This window comes from Stylophora pistillata, chromosome 10 (genome assembly GCF_964205215.1).
Source record: "Stylophora pistillata chromosome 10, jaStyPist1.2, whole genome shotgun sequence".
Taxonomy (NCBI): domain Eukaryota; kingdom Metazoa; phylum Cnidaria; class Anthozoa; order Scleractinia; family Pocilloporidae; genus Stylophora; species Stylophora pistillata.
Window position 1 is genome coordinate 15,890,249 of NC_142528.1, and position 18,436 is coordinate 15,908,684.

At 40.4% G+C, this 18,436-nt stretch overlaps 2 protein-coding genes and 1 pseudogene across 3 annotated transcripts in view; 2 read left to right on the forward strand and 1 right to left on the reverse strand.

Moving 5' to 3' along the window:
- The window catches only part of LOC148721943 (uncharacterized), a 547,091-nt pseudogene extending 535,774 nt beyond the window's left edge, over positions 1-11,317 (forward strand). Inside the window, exon 4 of the transcript XR_015992420.1 lies at positions 10,541-11,317. The product of XR_015992420.1 is annotated as an uncharacterized LOC148721943 (transcript). The remainder of the gene's footprint in view (positions 1-10,540) is intronic.
- On the forward strand, positions 5,447-8,518 carry LOC111343698 (uncharacterized). The gene has a single exon (XM_022950879.2). It carries the CDS (start codon positions 5,447-5,449, stop codon positions 8,516-8,518), a length of 3,072 nt encoding a protein of 1,023 aa, XP_022806614.2.
- A 163-nt stretch (positions 11,318-11,480) lies between the features above and the next one.
- Positions 11,481-14,148, reverse strand: LOC148721966 (uncharacterized). Its single transcript, XM_088736978.1, has 2 exons — positions 13,990-14,148; positions 11,481-12,296 (listed from the first exon to the last, which is right to left on the reverse strand). The coding sequence occupies exons 1-2, from the start codon at positions 14,146-14,148 to the stop codon at positions 11,481-11,483; spliced, it is 975 nt and encodes a 324-aa protein (XP_088593104.1).
- Between the last annotated feature and the right edge of the window lie 4,288 nt (positions 14,149-18,436).

Genomic DNA, 18,436 nt, shown 5'->3' on the forward strand with positions numbered 1-18,436 from the left:
ATATTCTTCCAGAGAATTTTGCAGTGGAAAGCTGTATTTTATCTCCAACAGCCTCTGGACAAAGATGTTTTCCGGTCTCCATTCTACGGACAAATGAAAATGGACTGAACGAAGAAAAAGTATCGTTTTTCAAGGCATAACAATGTGGGCTTCTTAATTGGTTGTTGCCAATCTGGACTTTGCCTTGTGCGTGTGAAATACCTGATAAAATGCAGGTTGTTTACAGAGAGTTGACACTCAATGGGGTAAAGTCCAAGGTAACTAAAAGCGAATTTCATTGGTAGAAAACGTCTAAGCAAGCGAGATTTGCGTGGAAAATTGGCCGACTGTACCATTATGTTCCTTCTGAAATATTTTTCAGGGAGGCAGAATTATGTCATAAAATTTACGTAGTCTTCTGGAAAATGACATTTAATCTGAGAAAGTCTAGTCCATACTGGCGAATAAAAAGTAGACACGCAATTGTAGCGGGAAAGTTTCGTTTTAAGCAATATCTAATTCACGGAGAACTGTAAGAAGCAAAGTAATGGATATTTAACATGGCGGTCAACACAGAAAGTAAAAATAACTTAGTGGTCTTTTCAACCTTTACAAAGAGAGCAGCCACAAGGCAAAAAAGCAAGATCTTCAATCAAATGTAATTTATGCAAATACCTTGCGCAAGTTTTACCAGAGTCAGCAAAACTAGCCCTTCCAAAACAACACGCTCTGGTGCTAAATTGGCGTTAGGCCTTTAGCTGACGGTGTGTGCGTTATAAGTGAAGGAGCGGTACACAAAACATGCACGTTTTAGCTTGCAATTTGTAGAAAAAATTCCCTGACAACCTTTGTAATCCCGACAGATCATAGCGATAAAGTCCTCACGAAAGGATAGCCATTACACTAGGTAGATGAGCTCACAATTCTTGTAGATGTCATTCTTACCTCGTTCTTAAAGCAAAATTAAAAATGGAATTCATGTGTAGCAATGAAATATCCCTCAGTCGAGAAAACGAAATAAAGTAAACCCGAGATTGCGTTAACACTTGGTAAACCTCACCTTTTCTTTAATTATTCTTCGACTTCTAAAGCGCGGAATTACTGCCCCCTCGTTATATCATTCTTCGAATTCGTGAGCGCGGGACTGTGGATGCACCAGTTTAACGGCCATATCATTTTATCATTCTTCGACTTCAGTAAAGCTTGAATGCGGGATCACTTGTTAAATATCCTCTCTTTTAAGATTATTTTTCGACATCGAGACTGAGGGAGCAATCCATTCATAACAGTCAATAGCGGCCGAGTATTCGGAAGTTGCTCCCATCAACATCTCAAGCAATATTTGATTCAAAATTTTTCTCGTGTTCCACTCGGTCTCCTTTATAACGATGAATAACCATAGTCGTACAATGATCTCAACTCCGCCGCTTTTCCAACACGACCAATACGTTTCCTTAATTCGCGAACCACTCTCCCCGAGTCACGCGTTGATTCGCTGAAATTTGAAGACCTGTCAAACCACAAATTGGCAAGAACGCTCTGATTGGTGCGACATTGAAAAATACTACAATCGGATTGGTTTGTGATACACCAAAAAATTGCGCCCATCACATCGCTTTGAGATACACCAAAAAAAAAGATACCCCAATCAGATTGCTTAGAGATACACCAAATTGCGCTGATCAAATTACACTACACACTAACATATAGTTATTACTATTTTTTTTGAAATAAATAAAAAATTCCAAGGAATTTCCAGCCAGTTTTTAGATTCACAGTATTTCAGTGCTATTAGTTGGAATTCCTAGGAATTCCAAGTCCTGTTGGCTATAAAAATGGAATTTTTGGGAATTTCTAGGTTTTTTTGGAAATTCCTATGAATCCCTGGTCCGAATTTACGGTGAAAATTCACACCTCTTATTCCCAGTAATTCCTAGGAATTCCAAGATCCATTTCGCAAGGGTTAAGTTTGTTGAAAGCTGCACTATTTAGCATAAATTTATTTGCTGGTCTTAACTGGACTTGTTACAAATGTTAACTGTAAATGCAATAAAATTTTGTTGACTTCTTTATTTAAAAGGCAGTCTGTGACTGCATTTGCCTACTGTTGTGCAGTTGTAGAGTATTGCAGTAAAAAAGCAATATGGTGTATAACGTACCGTCACTGTGCTTAATGAACTGCTCTTGTTGATGCTAAACTTGAGACAAAAGGAGGACTTGGTTGGAGCAGAGTTTGTACAGTGGTCAATTGACAGGCCAAGAACAGGGCAGGAAATTAATGGAACCAGTGCATATATGAAACGTAGAACAAATTTAATTCATTACAAAACTTTGCCATTTCGTATGCTCTGCACATCCGAGGCTATGGATATAACCACTCCCTAGACGTATAAGGTTCGAGCCCTGGCCACGCCAATTTGTTGTTGTTTTCGTTTCTTGTTTTTCTTTTCCCTTTTTTTCTTTCTTCATCTTTTTTTATCATAATTTGAATTCTTCTACAAAGGATATGGTAGATATGTTCAGAGTAAACATTTGACGTTTGACAACCCATAAGAAAATGTCTGGCTGGACAAGAGCCTGATTACGGCTTGACATTTTAACCAGACGCCAGCATAACATCAGCAAGATAAAAGCAGAACCAGACAGAGCAATAAAGAGCCTAACGAGACTGAACCTGGCACAGAGCAGTGAACAGGCTCTCTCAGGTTCCAAATTTTTGTAAGGAAAGGTTGCTCTTTTGTTCAAAGAAAAAACAATGTTGACTTGCAGAGATGAGGCCCTTAAAAAAAAAATTTAATTTAACCCCAAAACAGACAATTGAGTCCAAATAAACCCAATCAGATTTTTTAAAAAATGACCAGTGTCAGAACTGAGCCAGGAAGAGTCACAAGAAATGTGTCCCAAGGTATTCCACCATTTTGAAAGCTGCAATGGGCTTAGGAGATGCTTAAGGATTAACATAACACCAGGACATAGTGCCTGCAGCCTTCCTAAAGGGAAAGCACAGTAGGCACAAAAACTGTAATTTGACTTCAATTTGATAATCGTGTGGTTCAATCAAATGTCCCTTTAATAAGCGTATTTCAATTTTTATCTTTTCACATTCAAAAGCACATAGTCAATCGAAGAAACCTGGTGGTTGATCACTCTTGAACAAATCGCTTTTAAATTTCAAGTTCATGTTTTTTTTTCTGATTTTCGGCAAAAAAACCTAATGATTAACACATTCTGCACCGCTACATTTATTTACTTATGTTGAAAAATGCCAGGAAGATTTGAGATATGACCAACAATAAGATAATTGATAGTTAAAAAAAAAAATTAAACATTGAAGAGCACTTCATGCAACAATACCTGTACCAATTTACTTTATCCTTTGCCGCCAGCAGTGAGAACACCATTAAACAAGGTGTAAAATATCAGTGTAAGGCACAATGAAATCCTACTTTTATAATTCCAGGAGTTTGGAGCTGGGATTTCAATTGACTTTTGCATCCTTACTATTGCTTCAGCAACTTGGGAAAAATTAAAAAATAGAGTACATTGAGTGATTGAGGTGTACAAATAACACACAATGAAAAGTACACACCAGCAGAATCTTTGGTATCTAAATCATCAGCATTATTTTGTCTTCTGGATACACAGGGTTGTTTTGGTCTTCAACATTCCCATCTTCACTTGGATCCTTGTTTTTATTACCTGTTGCATGAATATCATTAAAAAAAGAATTATTACATGCATGCTGATAAATTGGATGCCACAAAACAAAGCTTTACTTTTTTCTCATTTATCAGGTAGATTACTGTAATTATAAAAATAATAATTATAACTTGACAAATATTTTTGCTTGCTCACGATAGGCTCTTCGCAGGACTTAATCACGTGCTTGGATACCACATGGCAACACCTTGCTGGTGAGCAAGCAAATGAGCGTCGTACTTATTGTGGTGATCAACTCAAGCTAAACGAACTTTGACTTTTTGGTTCAAGACATCCCAAACGTTTGTTGTTTAAGGACGCAAAACGAAGTTTATTGTTAATTCCCCACGCACGAGACTACTGTGTGGTGGATGTCCTTCCCTTAGGGTGGGATGGGTGGGTGTTGGCCCGGAAAATCCTGTAACGATGCTATGATGTCATAGGCCCTTCGGGCATGCGCAGTAGAATGAAAGGGTATCCCGGATGTCGTTGTTGTTGTATTACGCCTAGTAATGGCCGGCTTTTATGAGACGTATTAAAGAACCGTTGTGTTGCCATCGTTCTTGTACTCGTTTGGACTACGCTACATGGTGCCAGGAGTGAAACACACATTATACTACCGCTCGTGGCCCGGCCGAAAGCCAACTTGGTGAAGTAATTTCTCTGAATTATCTCGGCGATATTTCTGAACAAGTAATATGCCTGCCACGGGTGAAGAAAGTGGTGGCGCTTCTTCAGGTACACCACCCTCGATGATAACTGTTCCGGTAAATATACCGCTTCCAGAAAGGATGGATTTCAGCGGTGGAAACCTTCCCGTCAAGTGGCAAAGATTCTTTCGAGCGTGGTCAAATTACGAAATCGCCGCTCAACTGAAAGACCCCGAAAACCCGGCCAGAAATAAGGAGTGACGGGCAGCCACGCCACTCACATGTATCGGTTCTGATGCATTAGACGTAATTGATGCCATGGAGTTCGAGAAAGAATACTAAAGAAAAGACCCAGAAGTGATCCTAGAAAAAATGAAAGACTACTGCATTGCGGAGTGCAATGAGACCTATGAAAGATATGTGTTCAACCGCCGGGACCAAGAGACAAACGAGTCAGTTGATGCGTATGTCACCGCATTACGAAAATTAGCGAAGACTTGCAACTACGGGTCACTGACAGACTCGCTTATTCGTGATAGAATGGTGGTGGGCATTAATGACAGTTCAACTCGTAAGAAACTCCTGCAGACAAGCAAGCTCACATTAGGGCAATGCATAGACATCTGCAGATCTTCGCAGACATCAGCAAGGCAGCTGAAAGAGATGAATCAAGAGGATGTCCGTTTAGTGAAGGACAATAAAAAAAAAAACAGTTGACAAAAGGAACGCAAAGGTTCCAGAGAAGAGCCAAAACGAGCCACACGAACGCAAATGCAAGTTTTGTTCCAGATATCATCCTTTCACTAAGAAGAACTGCCCTGCATGGGGAACATCTTGCAAGAATTGTGGCAAGCTAAATCATTTTGCGGTACGTTGTCAAGAATCTAGGAAGAAAGTGCTGTCTGTGGACCACACATCCGAAGACGAGGAGTACGAATATGTGGCCGAGATAGAAGTGAAAGAGCAGGTTAATGCACTAGCCTCTAATCGCTCCCCCAACAAAGTGTTTGCCACTCTACTGATCAATGGAATCCAGGAAAAGTTTCATGACGGATGAGACCGTGTTAAAGCTCTGTGGCCAAGACGGCTTGAGTGACTCTGAAAAAACTCCTGTGACCATGGTAATGTACAACCAGTCTCAGGTCAAACCCTTGGGAAAGAAACGATTCAAAGTCGTCAACCTCAAGAACAACAAGAAATACAACATCGAGTTTCATCTCGTTCGTGGGAAGTGTAGATCCATTTTGGGCTTGAGGGCCAGCGAACAGCTTCAGCTGCTAACTGTCAACAGCCAGAATATCTGTTCTGTGGAGCTAAGTGGGGTAGAGGAGAAAGATCCCAAGGTGGAAGATTACATTTCACAGTACACCGACGTATTCACTGGGGAAGGCAAACTAGAAGAGCTACTCCACCTGGAGATAGACAGAAACGTCCAGCCAGTCCAGTTACCTACACGGAAAGTCCCCATTGCCCTCAGAGAGCCTCTAAAGCACGAACTGCACAGATTGTCAAATACTGGAGTGATTCAGAAGGTCGATACACCCACGAGCTGGATTTCAGCACTTGTGGTCACAACTGAGAAAAATGGCAAAGTTGGACTATGTATTGACCCAAAACCGTTGAATGAAGCCTTACACAGAAATCAGTACCCCTTACCTACAATAGATGGTGTGCTGCCCCTGTTATCGAAGGCCCGTGTGTTCACGGTCCTAGATGCGAAAAATGGTTTCTGGCACATACAGCTGGATGAGTCAAGCAGTTTTGCTACTACCTTTGGAACACCCTGGGGACTCTATCGATGGCTTCGCTTGCCGTTTGGAGTATCCCCAGCTCCAGAGGAATTTCAGAGGAGGTTTGATATTGCACTTGAAGGCCTACAAGGGCAGACGGCTATAGCAGATGACATCCTGGTGTTTGGAGCAGGGGACACCGACGAGGAAGCACTCAAAGATCGCGACCACAACCTGCGAGAGGTGTTCGTCAGCTGTCGGCAAAAGGGCATTAAGCTCAACCCAGAGAAGATACAGTTCAGACAGAAGCGGGTCAGCTGCATTGGCCACATCATATCATCGGAGGGCCTCCAGGCAGATCCAAACAAGCTGAAAGCTATCAATAAAATGCCGCCTCCTACTGACAAGGAAGGTGTCCAGAGAGTACTAGGCATGATAAATTATGTGCAAGAGTTTACCGCCAACCTAGCAGATTTGGCCAAACCACTGAGAGATCTTGTCAAGACGGACAATAAATTTATCTGGGATAAAGAAGTTCATGGCCAGTGTCTAGATCAAGTGAAGCAGGCCTTAACCCAGGCACCAGTACTCAAGATCTTTGACCCCCAAAAGAAGACCGTACTCCAGTGCGACGCCTCTATGAGTGGGCTTGGGGCGTGCTTGATAAAAGATGAACACCCTGTGGCGTATGCCTCTAAGGCACTGACGCCTACGGAGACAAACTACGCTCAGATAGAAAAAGAACTATTAGCAATTGTCTTTGGAGTTGAGCGATCTGAGGGCTCTGTCTATGGCAGAAAGGTTTTCATTGACACTGATCACAAACCTTTGGAATCTATCATGAAAAAAATTCTATTAAGTGCACCAAAGCGGTTGCAGAGGATGCTATTGCGTCTACAGAAATTTGACCTAGCTGTTTCCGACAGAAAGGGTACAGAGATGCACATAGCTGACCCACTTAGCCGAGCTTACCTCCCCCTAGGTACACTAGACATAGAGGACACACAGGAAGTATGGAGCATTGCCGCCACAAGATCACCAACGGAAGTTGAGACGGAGTATGTAGACATGGCGGAGTCTGTACCCATTCGGAAACTAACCTTGCAGGAAATAAAAAGTGCCACGGAAGTTGATACAGAGCTCCAGACACTGACTCCTACTATCACACAAGGCTGGCCCGAGAGAAGGACTGAAGTACCCTCCCAGTTGCAGGTCTACTTCCCCTTCAGAGATGAGTTGTCAATCCAACATGGTATTGTCTTCAAGGGTGACCGCATTATAGTGCCATCTAGTCTCAGACAATGCATAATGGCTAAAGTACATGCTAGTCACCTGGGCATTCAGGGGTGCCTCAGGAGAGCCAAAGAAGCCTTCTACTGGCCAGGCATCTACAAGCAAATCACGAAATTCATCTCAAGGTGCAGCATCTGCAACAGCTACAAACCACAGCAGCAGAAAGAACCTCTGAAATGTCTCGAAATACCTGCACGACCATGGCAGAGCATCTCAGCAGACCTATTCGAGTTCAATGGTACCCAGTACTTGATTACCACCGACTGCTACTCTAATTTCTTCGAGTTGGATATACTAACGTCTACGACAGCCAGATCGGTCATCGACAAGCTGAAACCCCATCTGGCCAGATATGGTCTTCCAGATCGGCTCACCACAGACAACGGCCCACAGTTCGACTGTGCTGAGTTTCAGAAGTTTGCCGCCGAGTACCAGTTTGAACATGTTAAAACGTCTCCACGGTATCCTCAATCCAACGGGAAGGCTGAGAACAGTGTCAAAACTGCCAAGAATATCTTGAGAAAAGCTGCTGATGCAAGCCATGACCCCCACTTGTCTCTACTGGACTTCCGGAATACGCCATCAGAAGGAATGGAAAGCACCCCTGCACAGCGTCTCTTTGCGCGCAGATCTTGTATCTTGCTACCCATGGCTAGACACCTACTTCAGCCCAAAGTCACTCCCCATGTACACCGGAATTTACAACTGAGCCAAAACAAGCAATCGTTCTTTTTCAACAGAGGTGCTAAAGATCTGCAGCCGCTAGGCGATGGAGACGTGGTGCGGGTCCGACCGTTACCAGGTCATTCAAGATGGTTTAAAGTACAAGTGAGTTGTCAGGAAGCTCCACGTTCTTATCAGGTCCACACGGAAGATGGGAGAGTCTACCGCCGAGACCGTTCACATCTGTACAAAGTTCCTGAGAACTTTCAGGCGATGCCAGACGAAGACATAGTAGAATCGAAGGCCAATGCTCAAACTCTACCCTCCACCAACAAACCTACTGAGGAGACACTCCAGGCGCCCCATGAACCCTCAGCGTTGCAGTTACCAGATGTGGCACAGCCAGATCCACACCCAGCTTCGCCAGGTGTCCCTCCCCCTGTTTCTACTAGAAGTGGCAGGATGGTTAGGAGACCTGCTTACCTCAAGGACTTCACCACCTAGGAATTCAGTATAGGCCTTTCCAAAAAGTTTTGGACAGTGAACACCGTTATACTTGTTTTTCTTCTCTTTGTTGAGCGCTTGACTTTCTAACTATTACTTACCCTACTGTCCCCTCGCTTTGCTTTATTTGTTTAAGAAGGGAGATGTAACGATGCTGTGATGTCATAGGCCCTTCGGGCATGCGCAGTAGAATGAAAGGGTTATCCCGGATGTCGTTGTTGTTGTTTTACGCCTAGTAATGGCGGGCTTTTATGAGACGTATTAAAGAACCGTTGTGTTGCCATCGTTCTTGTACTCGTTTGGACTACGCTACAAATCCCTCATGTGGAGTGGTCAATTAACCTATGTAACCTATATAACCTATGTAACCTTGTTTGATCGTGCTTGAATTCCACCTGATTTACCTTCGCTCTTGGAGAAAAAGCCCGGCGAAAGCCCAGATATAAGGCAAGATGTGGCCACTTCTTTAGGACCGAGGGACGGTGAGTTTCTTCGTTTACAGTCACGTTTCAATCTTATAAACGTAACATCTTGCGATAGTGTTAGGAATTATATTTGCTTGAATCCAGAAGATTATGATCCACATTTCCGATTTTGCGTGTCAAATTCTTTTAAGATCGTTGAACACAACTAGTGTTGTTTACATTCTCGCTCGCTATATCAGTCTTGTATATTACTGACTCATAATAATAAATTGTTCGTTTTCATCTTGTGTTCTCAATACAAAACGAAGTTTTATGCCAGGTATCTTTATTCTAGAAGGTTTACATTGAAATTAGGGTGATATTTGTATATACCACTATTTCTTTGCTCTAGCTGTTTCTGCTGACTTGTTAGCATTTTCCTGACCTTACATTTTCTGAAGTTGAAGCGTATGGCCAGAAAGAATCTAGCTGCAGGCACACAAGCAAAGGCTATAAGATTTTCGCTGAGCCTAGATATTTACGCGATGTGAATGGTGAGTTTTCATGTAGTAAGAAAATAAATTGTGAATACACATACACGTTGCTCTTTGAAAGTTGTAGTTGTTGTTGTTTTTTTAATTCATACCAAAAACCTGAGATTAGTTTTTTTCTCTCCTTACAGTGTCTTCCGGGCAGGGTTCTGCCAACATTACTGCCGAGTGCCATCGCTCAATGAGGAAGAGTGAACTCCCCCATCAACTACACCTAATTGTTGTAGTTGACTCAAAAGCCATTTCTGGAGAGTGCTCTTGTTTGGCAGGCCTTGAGGGCTATTACAATCATGTTGTTGGCCTCCTGTATTATTTGGCACATTGCAAGCAACCGGGTTTTTCATCTCTTCCAGATGATTTAACATGTACGAGCATGAAAGAGAGGTGGAACATTCCAAGAGAACGCAAAATTGGCAATTAAGAAGTCCAAAGTGTCTTGGTAAAGAAACCACGACCTGGGGCTAACTATTTATTCATTTATCTAATCACTTTCACCAGAGTATGATGAGGGTCGCACAACAGAGCGAGGCTCCAAATCAAGTGCGCCCGATATCCCACCCATCCCACCCCAGGGGAGGACATCCATCACACAGTAATCTCGTGTGTTGGAAATTAACGTCTCCTACCCCAACCCTGCAGGAGACGGGACCTATCCGAGAAGACTAGAATATCTAACCGTTTCTTGAGTATCTAACCATTGAATATCTAACCATTTCTTTCTTCTTTAACCATTTCTTTGGTAGCAAATTCTTCTCAATTATTTTAAGACCCTGAGTGTTGGTCCGGCCGGGGCTCGAACCCTCGACCTCCCGCACAACAGTTCAGCGCTCTATCCATTGAGCTAACCGGGAGGCGGTTATGACCGATATATAAAAAACACTCTGTATTCACCAGGCAGGCAATAGAGAGTACTTGATCAGAGCCACTACAACAGTGTTGAGCCAAAACCACTCATAGCAACAATAGCTCCTGGAGTTGATGATCGTTTACACCTGGTACCTACCAAATTTGGTCATGCTGTGAAGGAAAGTGTAACATCGTATCAACAGAATCTATCTGAGGAGTACTTGATAAACAACTGCTCCGGCACTTCCTCCCCAGACTTGCCTCTTCCACGTGCCGAGATGCGATTTGAAAATGATGTGTTTTTGTGTCTCCAGCAAGACAAGCTTACTTCACTGGATGTGTTGAGTCTCTCCAGACAAACTGCCATTGAAGTGGAGGAAAAAACAAGGGCACAAAGTCAGAGTAGTGTTTGGACAATGTTAAGGGACAGAAGGATCCCAGCTAGTATTTTGGACAAGTTGCCAAAAGGCAGAGCAACTTTGACAATCTAGTTAGGCAAATTAACCCATCAAGACATGTGGTTACAGCACCTACGCCGAGAGGTTCAGATTTGGAACACCAGGCTGCACTTATATATATGCCAGCATAGCCAAGCAAAACCAAGTGGATCTCTTCCCATCAGGGCTGGTAATAAATCCAAAATGTCCATGGTTAGGGTGCACCCCTGACCGCAAAGTGTTTGATTTGAATGTTGAGGAGCAAGGCCTTTCACCTTTTGGTCTTTTGGAGATAAAGGTTGTTAGGAAGGTGCTACTAACTTTGAGAATGTGACCTATCTGACAAAGGACAAGGATTCAAATGTTCTCAAGCTTAAATGAAATCATGACTATTATTATCAGGTCCAATGTCAATTAGCATTAACTGGCCTTGGGTGGTGTGATTTTTTCAGTTACATCAACGACACTGCCTTTTTCTGTGAAAGAATTATGTTTGATCCCATCTTTTTTCAAACTGCAAAAGACAAAATTGATTCTTTTTTATTTACCTATTTTCTGTGAAGTGCACAGTGACCATTACAATAACAGCTGTACATTTCCATATGTTTCCTTGTTATAAAGTTCACACAATTATGTGGGTAATAATAATAATAATAAAGTACTTACATAGCGCTAGTTTCCTCAAAGTTCAAAAGCGCTTAACAAGAGTGACACAATTGTAAAATTAGAAGAACGCTTTTTTAAAAAGAAAATTTTTAAGTTTGTTTTTAAAAACGGACACTGAGGAGCTGTTCATGATATCGGACGGCAAAGTGTTGCTGAGTGTGGGGGCAGCTACAGAAAAAGATCTTGCACCATATGTCTTCAAATGAAAATGAGGAATCACAAGGAAATTCTTAGATGATGAACACAGTTGACGAGCTGGAACGTAAGGTGTGAGTAGATCACGAATGTACGACTGTGCAAGATTGTTAAGAGCTTTGTACGTGATGAGTAGAATTTTAAACACAATGCGATAATGTATCGGAAGCCAGTGAAGATTCATTAGAATAGGCGTAATGTGTTCATGTTTTCTTGAAAGAGAGATGGGACGAGCAGCGGCGTTCTGGACGTGCTGTAACTTTTTTACTTGGTAGTTCGGTAGTCCATAGAGTAATGAGTTACAATAATCCAATTTTGAAGATACAAATGCATGAACAAGTATTTCAGTGGTGGTTGATGACAAGTACTTTCCTATATAGCTGATATTACGGAGATGGTAGAAAGATGATTTGCAGATACTTGCAACATGATCGTTGAAAAGAAAATGATTGTCAAAGGTAACAACAATATTTCTAGCTTTCTGTGAGGAGTGGATGGTCTCACTGACGACGGAGATATCTTGAACAGTTGGCGTAGGTAGATGTTTAGCAGAGATCACTAGTAATTCAGTCTTATCCTTGTTTAGTTTAAGACGGTTAGCTAACATCCAGTGATCAATCTCATGTACACAACGCTCAATGTTAGACACAGCTAAATCCTTGTCACCAGGTATAGTCGGCTGAAAGGATAAATAAAGTTGCGAATCATCAGCATAAAAATGATAACTTAAGTTAAATCTCTTAACAATGTCAGAGAGCGGTGAAGTGTAAAGAAGGTACAAAATGGGTCCCAAAACAGAACCCTGTGGAACACCACATTGAATAGCATGTTTCACGGAAGTTCTTCCATCTACAGACACATATTGTATGCGATCGGACAAATAAGATTGAAACCATAAAAATGGCTTGCCAGTAACTCTAAAACGTTCATGTAGACCAGAAAGAAGAATATCGTGATTAACCGTATCAAAGGCAACAGAGAGATCTAAAAGTAATAGAATTACTGTTCTACGGTTATCAAAGGCTGTGAAGATGTCGTTATGCACGCGAATGAGAGCCGTTTCTGTGCTATGATACTACTTATAGGCTGACTGAAATGTCTCGCTCAACTTGTTTTTGCTAATATAGGTAATCAGTTGGTTAGCAACAGACTTTTCAATTGCTTTGCTGATAAAGGTAAGATTTGAAACGGGGCAATAGTTTGAAAACTGCGTATGATCCAGAGAAGGCTTCTTAAGAAGAGGGCGTACACAGTCGGTGCAACATGATATGTACAAATTATTCTTAAATGATTCCTGGCTAATATGTTTTAATCTATTATATACTTAACATTTAGTTGTCAGTGGTATCACTATCATCTGTGTCTTTGATCAGTGCACCTTGAAAGTTAGTCAACAAACAGACAATTATATACAGTTGATCGACAAATCCCAGGGAAGACAATGAAATGTTAGAGTCAAATATATGAAATTCCTTTATCCTTCTTATTGCACGTTCCACATGGATTCTTATTTTTGCAATAGTTTTTGTTTCCAAAACATCCTGGGCTGAAAATTAAGTTAGATTCTGAAGAATGGGAGGTAAATTCAAAGAAACTTGTTTAAAGGACCTTCAATATCAAACCCCTTCTTTGCCATAACACTGTCACTGCCTCCAGAAGATCCAAAATGCCAGGACAACGACTTATTTCTTTGGCTGATATTGAACCAGTGTACAGGCTAGAAACAAATGTGATAGCCCCATGAGGAACAATCCCAATTAAACCTTTTAAAGTAGTGTTCGGCTTGTAGGATGAATACAACTGAGACTGTAACAGCAATGAAGAAGGGGTTTGGATATAAAATTCAGTGCAGGCAATGATGGCACGTGTTGATGGATACAGCTCTTTGAAGCTATCTGGCATAAGTTCATAAATACACTCTCTAGTTGGCCATATTGGCTGATTGCCAAGAAAGAAGTACAGAAAGTTGGCCCAAGTTGTTATTTTTCTACTCACACTGGAAACATGCACACCAAAACGCTGGGCAAGGTCCAGTTCAAATAAATCAAGCTCCAATCGAACACAAAATAAAAAAGCTCATCTATCAGTTGCATCATGCGCACTCCTGGCCTGTTTGTAACTATTCCCGAGGCATACACATAAACCATTATTTCTGCTGTTGTCTTAGCAAGTTCAAAAAATAACTTAAAGTGATCATAGGTTGGAAAACCTATGTAAAATCTCACAAGAGCATTATCTTTAGAGAACCTTTCCAGGCCAGATCAACTAATCCTAAGATTTGTCTCTAATTTGTGAATTTTTTCCTCTGATGATTCCTTTGTGGCAGCAGCAGCCTCCTTGAGTATTCGCATCTCAGCCTCTTTTTTGCTCACTTTCAACTGAGTTAATCTCAGCTGCTCCACTAGGCTTTGAATCTCACTCCTTGCAGCCTGATAATCTTGCTCTAGTTGGGATGGTGCTTCAGGTGGCTCAGGCTCTTCATCATTCTCGTCTGTTTGCGTCTCACTAAAGGGAAGAAGTCTAATGAACATATAGATGACGTCGAAACATACAGAGAAAGAAATCAGGCACTGTTCATACAAAAGGTCTACAGGGAAGTGGAGCCACATAGGGTTAAGCCCTCAGTGTGCGTCATTGGCTACATACACAAGAAAAATGAGGCTTTTCGAAGAGATTTTCTTCTATTATTATCACTACTACGTTATTGTCATTCTTGTTGTTATTATTATTGATATTATTGTTATTATTATTAATATTATTATAATTATTACTATTCTCATTTTTCAATGCGTTCTGCCTGCAATTGATATTATTACCTTTGAACATGTCCTACAATCTTTCTTCTTTGGGTCGTTCTAACTGACCAATTAAAGACAGACGGGACAAAATCTTTTTTTAAATTCCGTCGACTAGCCCGGTCAGGGGGCAGAAAATCTTCCTCTCAGAAATGTGCAGAGCAAACCCTGGTGCCTTCAGTGAGCTAGAAAGAAATAAGATATTTAAGCTTTAAAACTGAATATAATCAAAGAGAAACATAGTAAAACGTAAATAACCACACAAAATGAATACAACAGTACATTTAATGAAATTTCACAACTACTACTATTAGTTGTAGTTACTACCTACCTTAAAGTTGTCACCAATGTCTCGTCGAATTTTTACGATCCAGTTTGTCCTGAGTTGTTCGTCTTTCTTAGGAAAACGATGAAAAGACAACGAGCTGTTGTAACGGGAGTCATTGTTACACTGTTACGATGGCCTAGTAGGGTCACAGTCCAGTTTTAACTTTTGACAGTCCAGTTTTAATTTTTGACAGCCCAGTTTTATGTTTTTGACAGTCCACTTTTATTTTTGACAGTCTAGTTTTATTTTCTTGACCGTCCAGTTTTATTTTTTGGGTCACAGTCCAATTTTATTTTTTAACAGTCCAGTTTTATTTTTGGAGTAGTCACCAGATCTTCCTCGATGAAACCTTTATCTCCTTCGCTGTACACTGAAAGAGTGGAAATTTTAATTTTCCGCCATTTTGATTCCAAAGTACAAATCTCTAAACGTCTGAGCTACAAAATGCCGTTACCAACTTATATGCTATGCATGAGCGACAGTGATAATTCTTCCGGAAATGAGCTGGAACTTATATCACAGTACTTTAAACAAGGCTACAGCAATCTGGAAATACTTTAATTTTTGAAACTCCACAACACAGCTATCATTTCATCAACCCTGAAAAGACGTCTTCGATACTTAGCCCTGTCGAGAAGACCCACCATATCTGATGATGAACTGAAGAATACCATCGCGAAGGAACTTGGGAAAACTGGTTGTTTTGTGGGATACTGTCAGATGTGGTCCAGGCTAAGAAAGAAAGGGGTTATTGTTAAAAGAGCAACCGTCATGAGGTGTCTCAATGAACTCGATCCTGATGGCGTGGATAGCGGACGAAAAAAGAGGCAAAGAGGCTGCGTCGAGGTGCTTACCCCTCGAAAGGACCCAATTTCATATGGCATATCGATGGCCACGATAAATTAAAGCCATATGGCTTCAGCATGCATGGATGCATCGATGGCTTTTCAAGAAGGCTTATTTGGCTGGAGGTGGGCTCCATAAACAAAAACCCAGAAGTGATAATAAATTTTCCATAAATCTGTGAACAATAGTATTGCTTTGCCTATCCCGTATATTTATCAATTGTCTATTTGGAAAACTAGAAATTACTCGACGAATTCATTTATTCAACCACCTGTACATCATGACTACTACAAGTATAGTTTCTTTCCGAGAACTATAAGGGACTGGAACTGTTTATCACCTGGAACTAGATCACTTAATTATTCAGCTTTTTGCGGTACAAAATTTTTCTAAGTTTTTTTTTTTTTTTTTTTTAAGCATAGCTCTATTGTTAATTAAATATTTTATTTATTTATTATTTTTATTAGCTATGCTTATATTTTTATATTTTTATTCTTTTATATCTTCTTGATGTGTAATAGCGTTGAAGAGTAATAAAGTAGATGTAGATGTAGATGTAGATGTAGAGAGTAGTCTGTGTTGTTCTCCTCGCGATTTTAGGCCGTTTTGATGTGTTTTAGCTTGACGCCCTAAATTACCGTGCACCGTAATTTAAGGCGTCAAGCTAAAACACATCAAAACGGCCACAAATCGCGAGGAGAACAACAAAGACTACTCTCTATGAAGGTAAGATTTTATTTTTTGATTTTTTCACACAACTTTACATTTACGAAGCTCAAAAGCAAGTCCAACTAAACCACTTTACAAACTCTTTAATTATTCACTGTGAAAGAGCCTGTGACAGAGCTTGGGCCACCTGTGGTTTACCCTTGTTCTAATTTCGCTGGAAGTTCAAATCTTCTCCCTTTGTCATGCAATACCTTTAAGCCGTTATGCAACGCTTTTCCTAGCGAAACTGTAGCATACCATGGTTTCGAAGAATATCAATAGCCTGTTTATTTCTATGAATTGTGTTTTACTTACTACACATTACAATGGACTCGTGTTTGTGCAGCTTTTCATCCTCGGAAAAAAATCAGAATGCTGATAAACTTTTACAAAGGACTACTTTTTGTTATTTTCATGGAACAAAAGCACATTGTCCACACTGTTACTGTGACACCCAGAAACTGTGAACTCCAGAAATACATGTACTCATGTAATTTTCTTGCAATTCAAAACAACTAAATAGCGGCAGTAGGGAGTTTGCTCACTCCTGAATTTGTTGTTGAACTCTACGCAATTGTCCTGTGAGAATCAAATCAAAGTGTTTGTAGCTTTCTTAGTTTCACAGTAATAAGTAATTAAGCAGTGTGGTCGTATAGTTTACATGGTTGCATGGCTTGCTGCAAATCTGTAGTTCATCACCTTCTCTAACCTCAGATTGGCCAGGTGGTCTCCCTTCTACAAATTATTTGTATTTGAATGTGCTCCCAGAAATTTAGATCAGAGGAAATGAATCTTAACAAAGGTTAAATTAATTTTACTAGAAGGTAATCATGTTTCTAAACATTTAGTGAAGTAGGACAATTCTAATATTACTATTGAGTGATACATTTGTTTATTTATTTGAACACTTGTTTATCCACTGCATTGTGGGGTTACCAGTGATGGATGGATGTAATGAGAAAGACTTCAGAAGGAATACTATCAAGTTCAACATTATAAACAAATTACAGTCTTCTTTTGCTTCTTGTTTCACATGAAGTCCTTTGAATCCAGGCTGACAAGCAAAAACATGACTGTTCACTCAGTCAGTACAAGTACCACTTTTTACACAGGGATTATTGGAACACTCATTGATGTCATTAAAGCTTTTGTATGGCTTGCTATTCTGACCCCTTGTCAAGCATCAAGTGTAACGCACCAGGTGTACTATTTTTTAAGCTCATTGGCCTCCTTTTTTTAATATCTTCTGATATGGTTATCAATTACAGAATGCATCAAGATGATGAATTGAGAAAACAGAAAAAGGAGTCTGATCACACATGTTGCACATTTGTTTTTGCTGGGAAGCATTTATGTAAGTTGGTATGCATCTGCTTGATCCATGCACTAAGCAAAAATTCATAATTTAATGCTACCCTGGCCTGTCATGACATTTCCTTTACATCCTTGTACTTCAGTTTGGGTAGGTTACCCAAAGATGCGGCTGGCCTTGATTTTCCACCTTTGTTTCCCTTCAAGCTACCAGTGGCAGGATTGATAGCCCACATTAGCACAACAATTGAGAATAAGTAATTAACTACCAAATCGTTTCTAGAACTAAGAATTAGAAAACAGAATAAGTAAATAAATGTACATGTTCTAACTTTTACTTTTTGAAGTTATTAATGTGGCCATGCTATATGCATATCATGGAGGAACAAATTTAACCTGCCCCCAAAATATAATTACTTCTGTTAATTTTTTAGTTAATGAAAGTATTCTGTTCTTAACAAATAGTAACTGGTGCTTTGCTGTTCATATACAGTGAAATTAACTACCTGTACTGTGCTTTATATAAAATTTAATAAACCTGCAGAGTATAGGTATGAGCTGGTCTACATCTTTGGGGCAGATTAATTAACCACAGAATGGTAGCCTGCCAGAAAGCTTGTCTTCTCAACTGCAGAGGTCTTTTCCATAGCTTTTTTCAGGCCTGGTTAAGTTAGGAATGTAGACCATTTTCCATACTATTACAGCAATATAGAGCTGTCGATATTCATGAATTAAAATCAATTTTTAAAAGGAAAGGTAAGACTTTATTCCAGCAGAACAGATGTGTTTGTGTACAAATCTTACAAGGCGAATTATGAGTCTTAGAGAATA

Bases quoted from the DNA above. Each gene is read 5' to 3' on its own strand.
- LOC111343698 (XM_022950879.2), top strand. From the start codon at position 5,447: ATGGTAATGTACAACCAGTCTCAGGTCAAACCCTTGGGAAAGAAACGA.
- LOC148721966 (XM_088736978.1), bottom strand. From the start codon at position 14,148: ATGTTCATTAGACTTCTTCCCTTTAGTGAGACGCAAACAGACGAGAAT. The intron at 12,297-13,989 runs GTGAGCAAAAAA...TTATCCTTTCAG, and splicing joins TGAGATTAACTCAGTTGAAA to CCGACTATACCTGGTGACAA.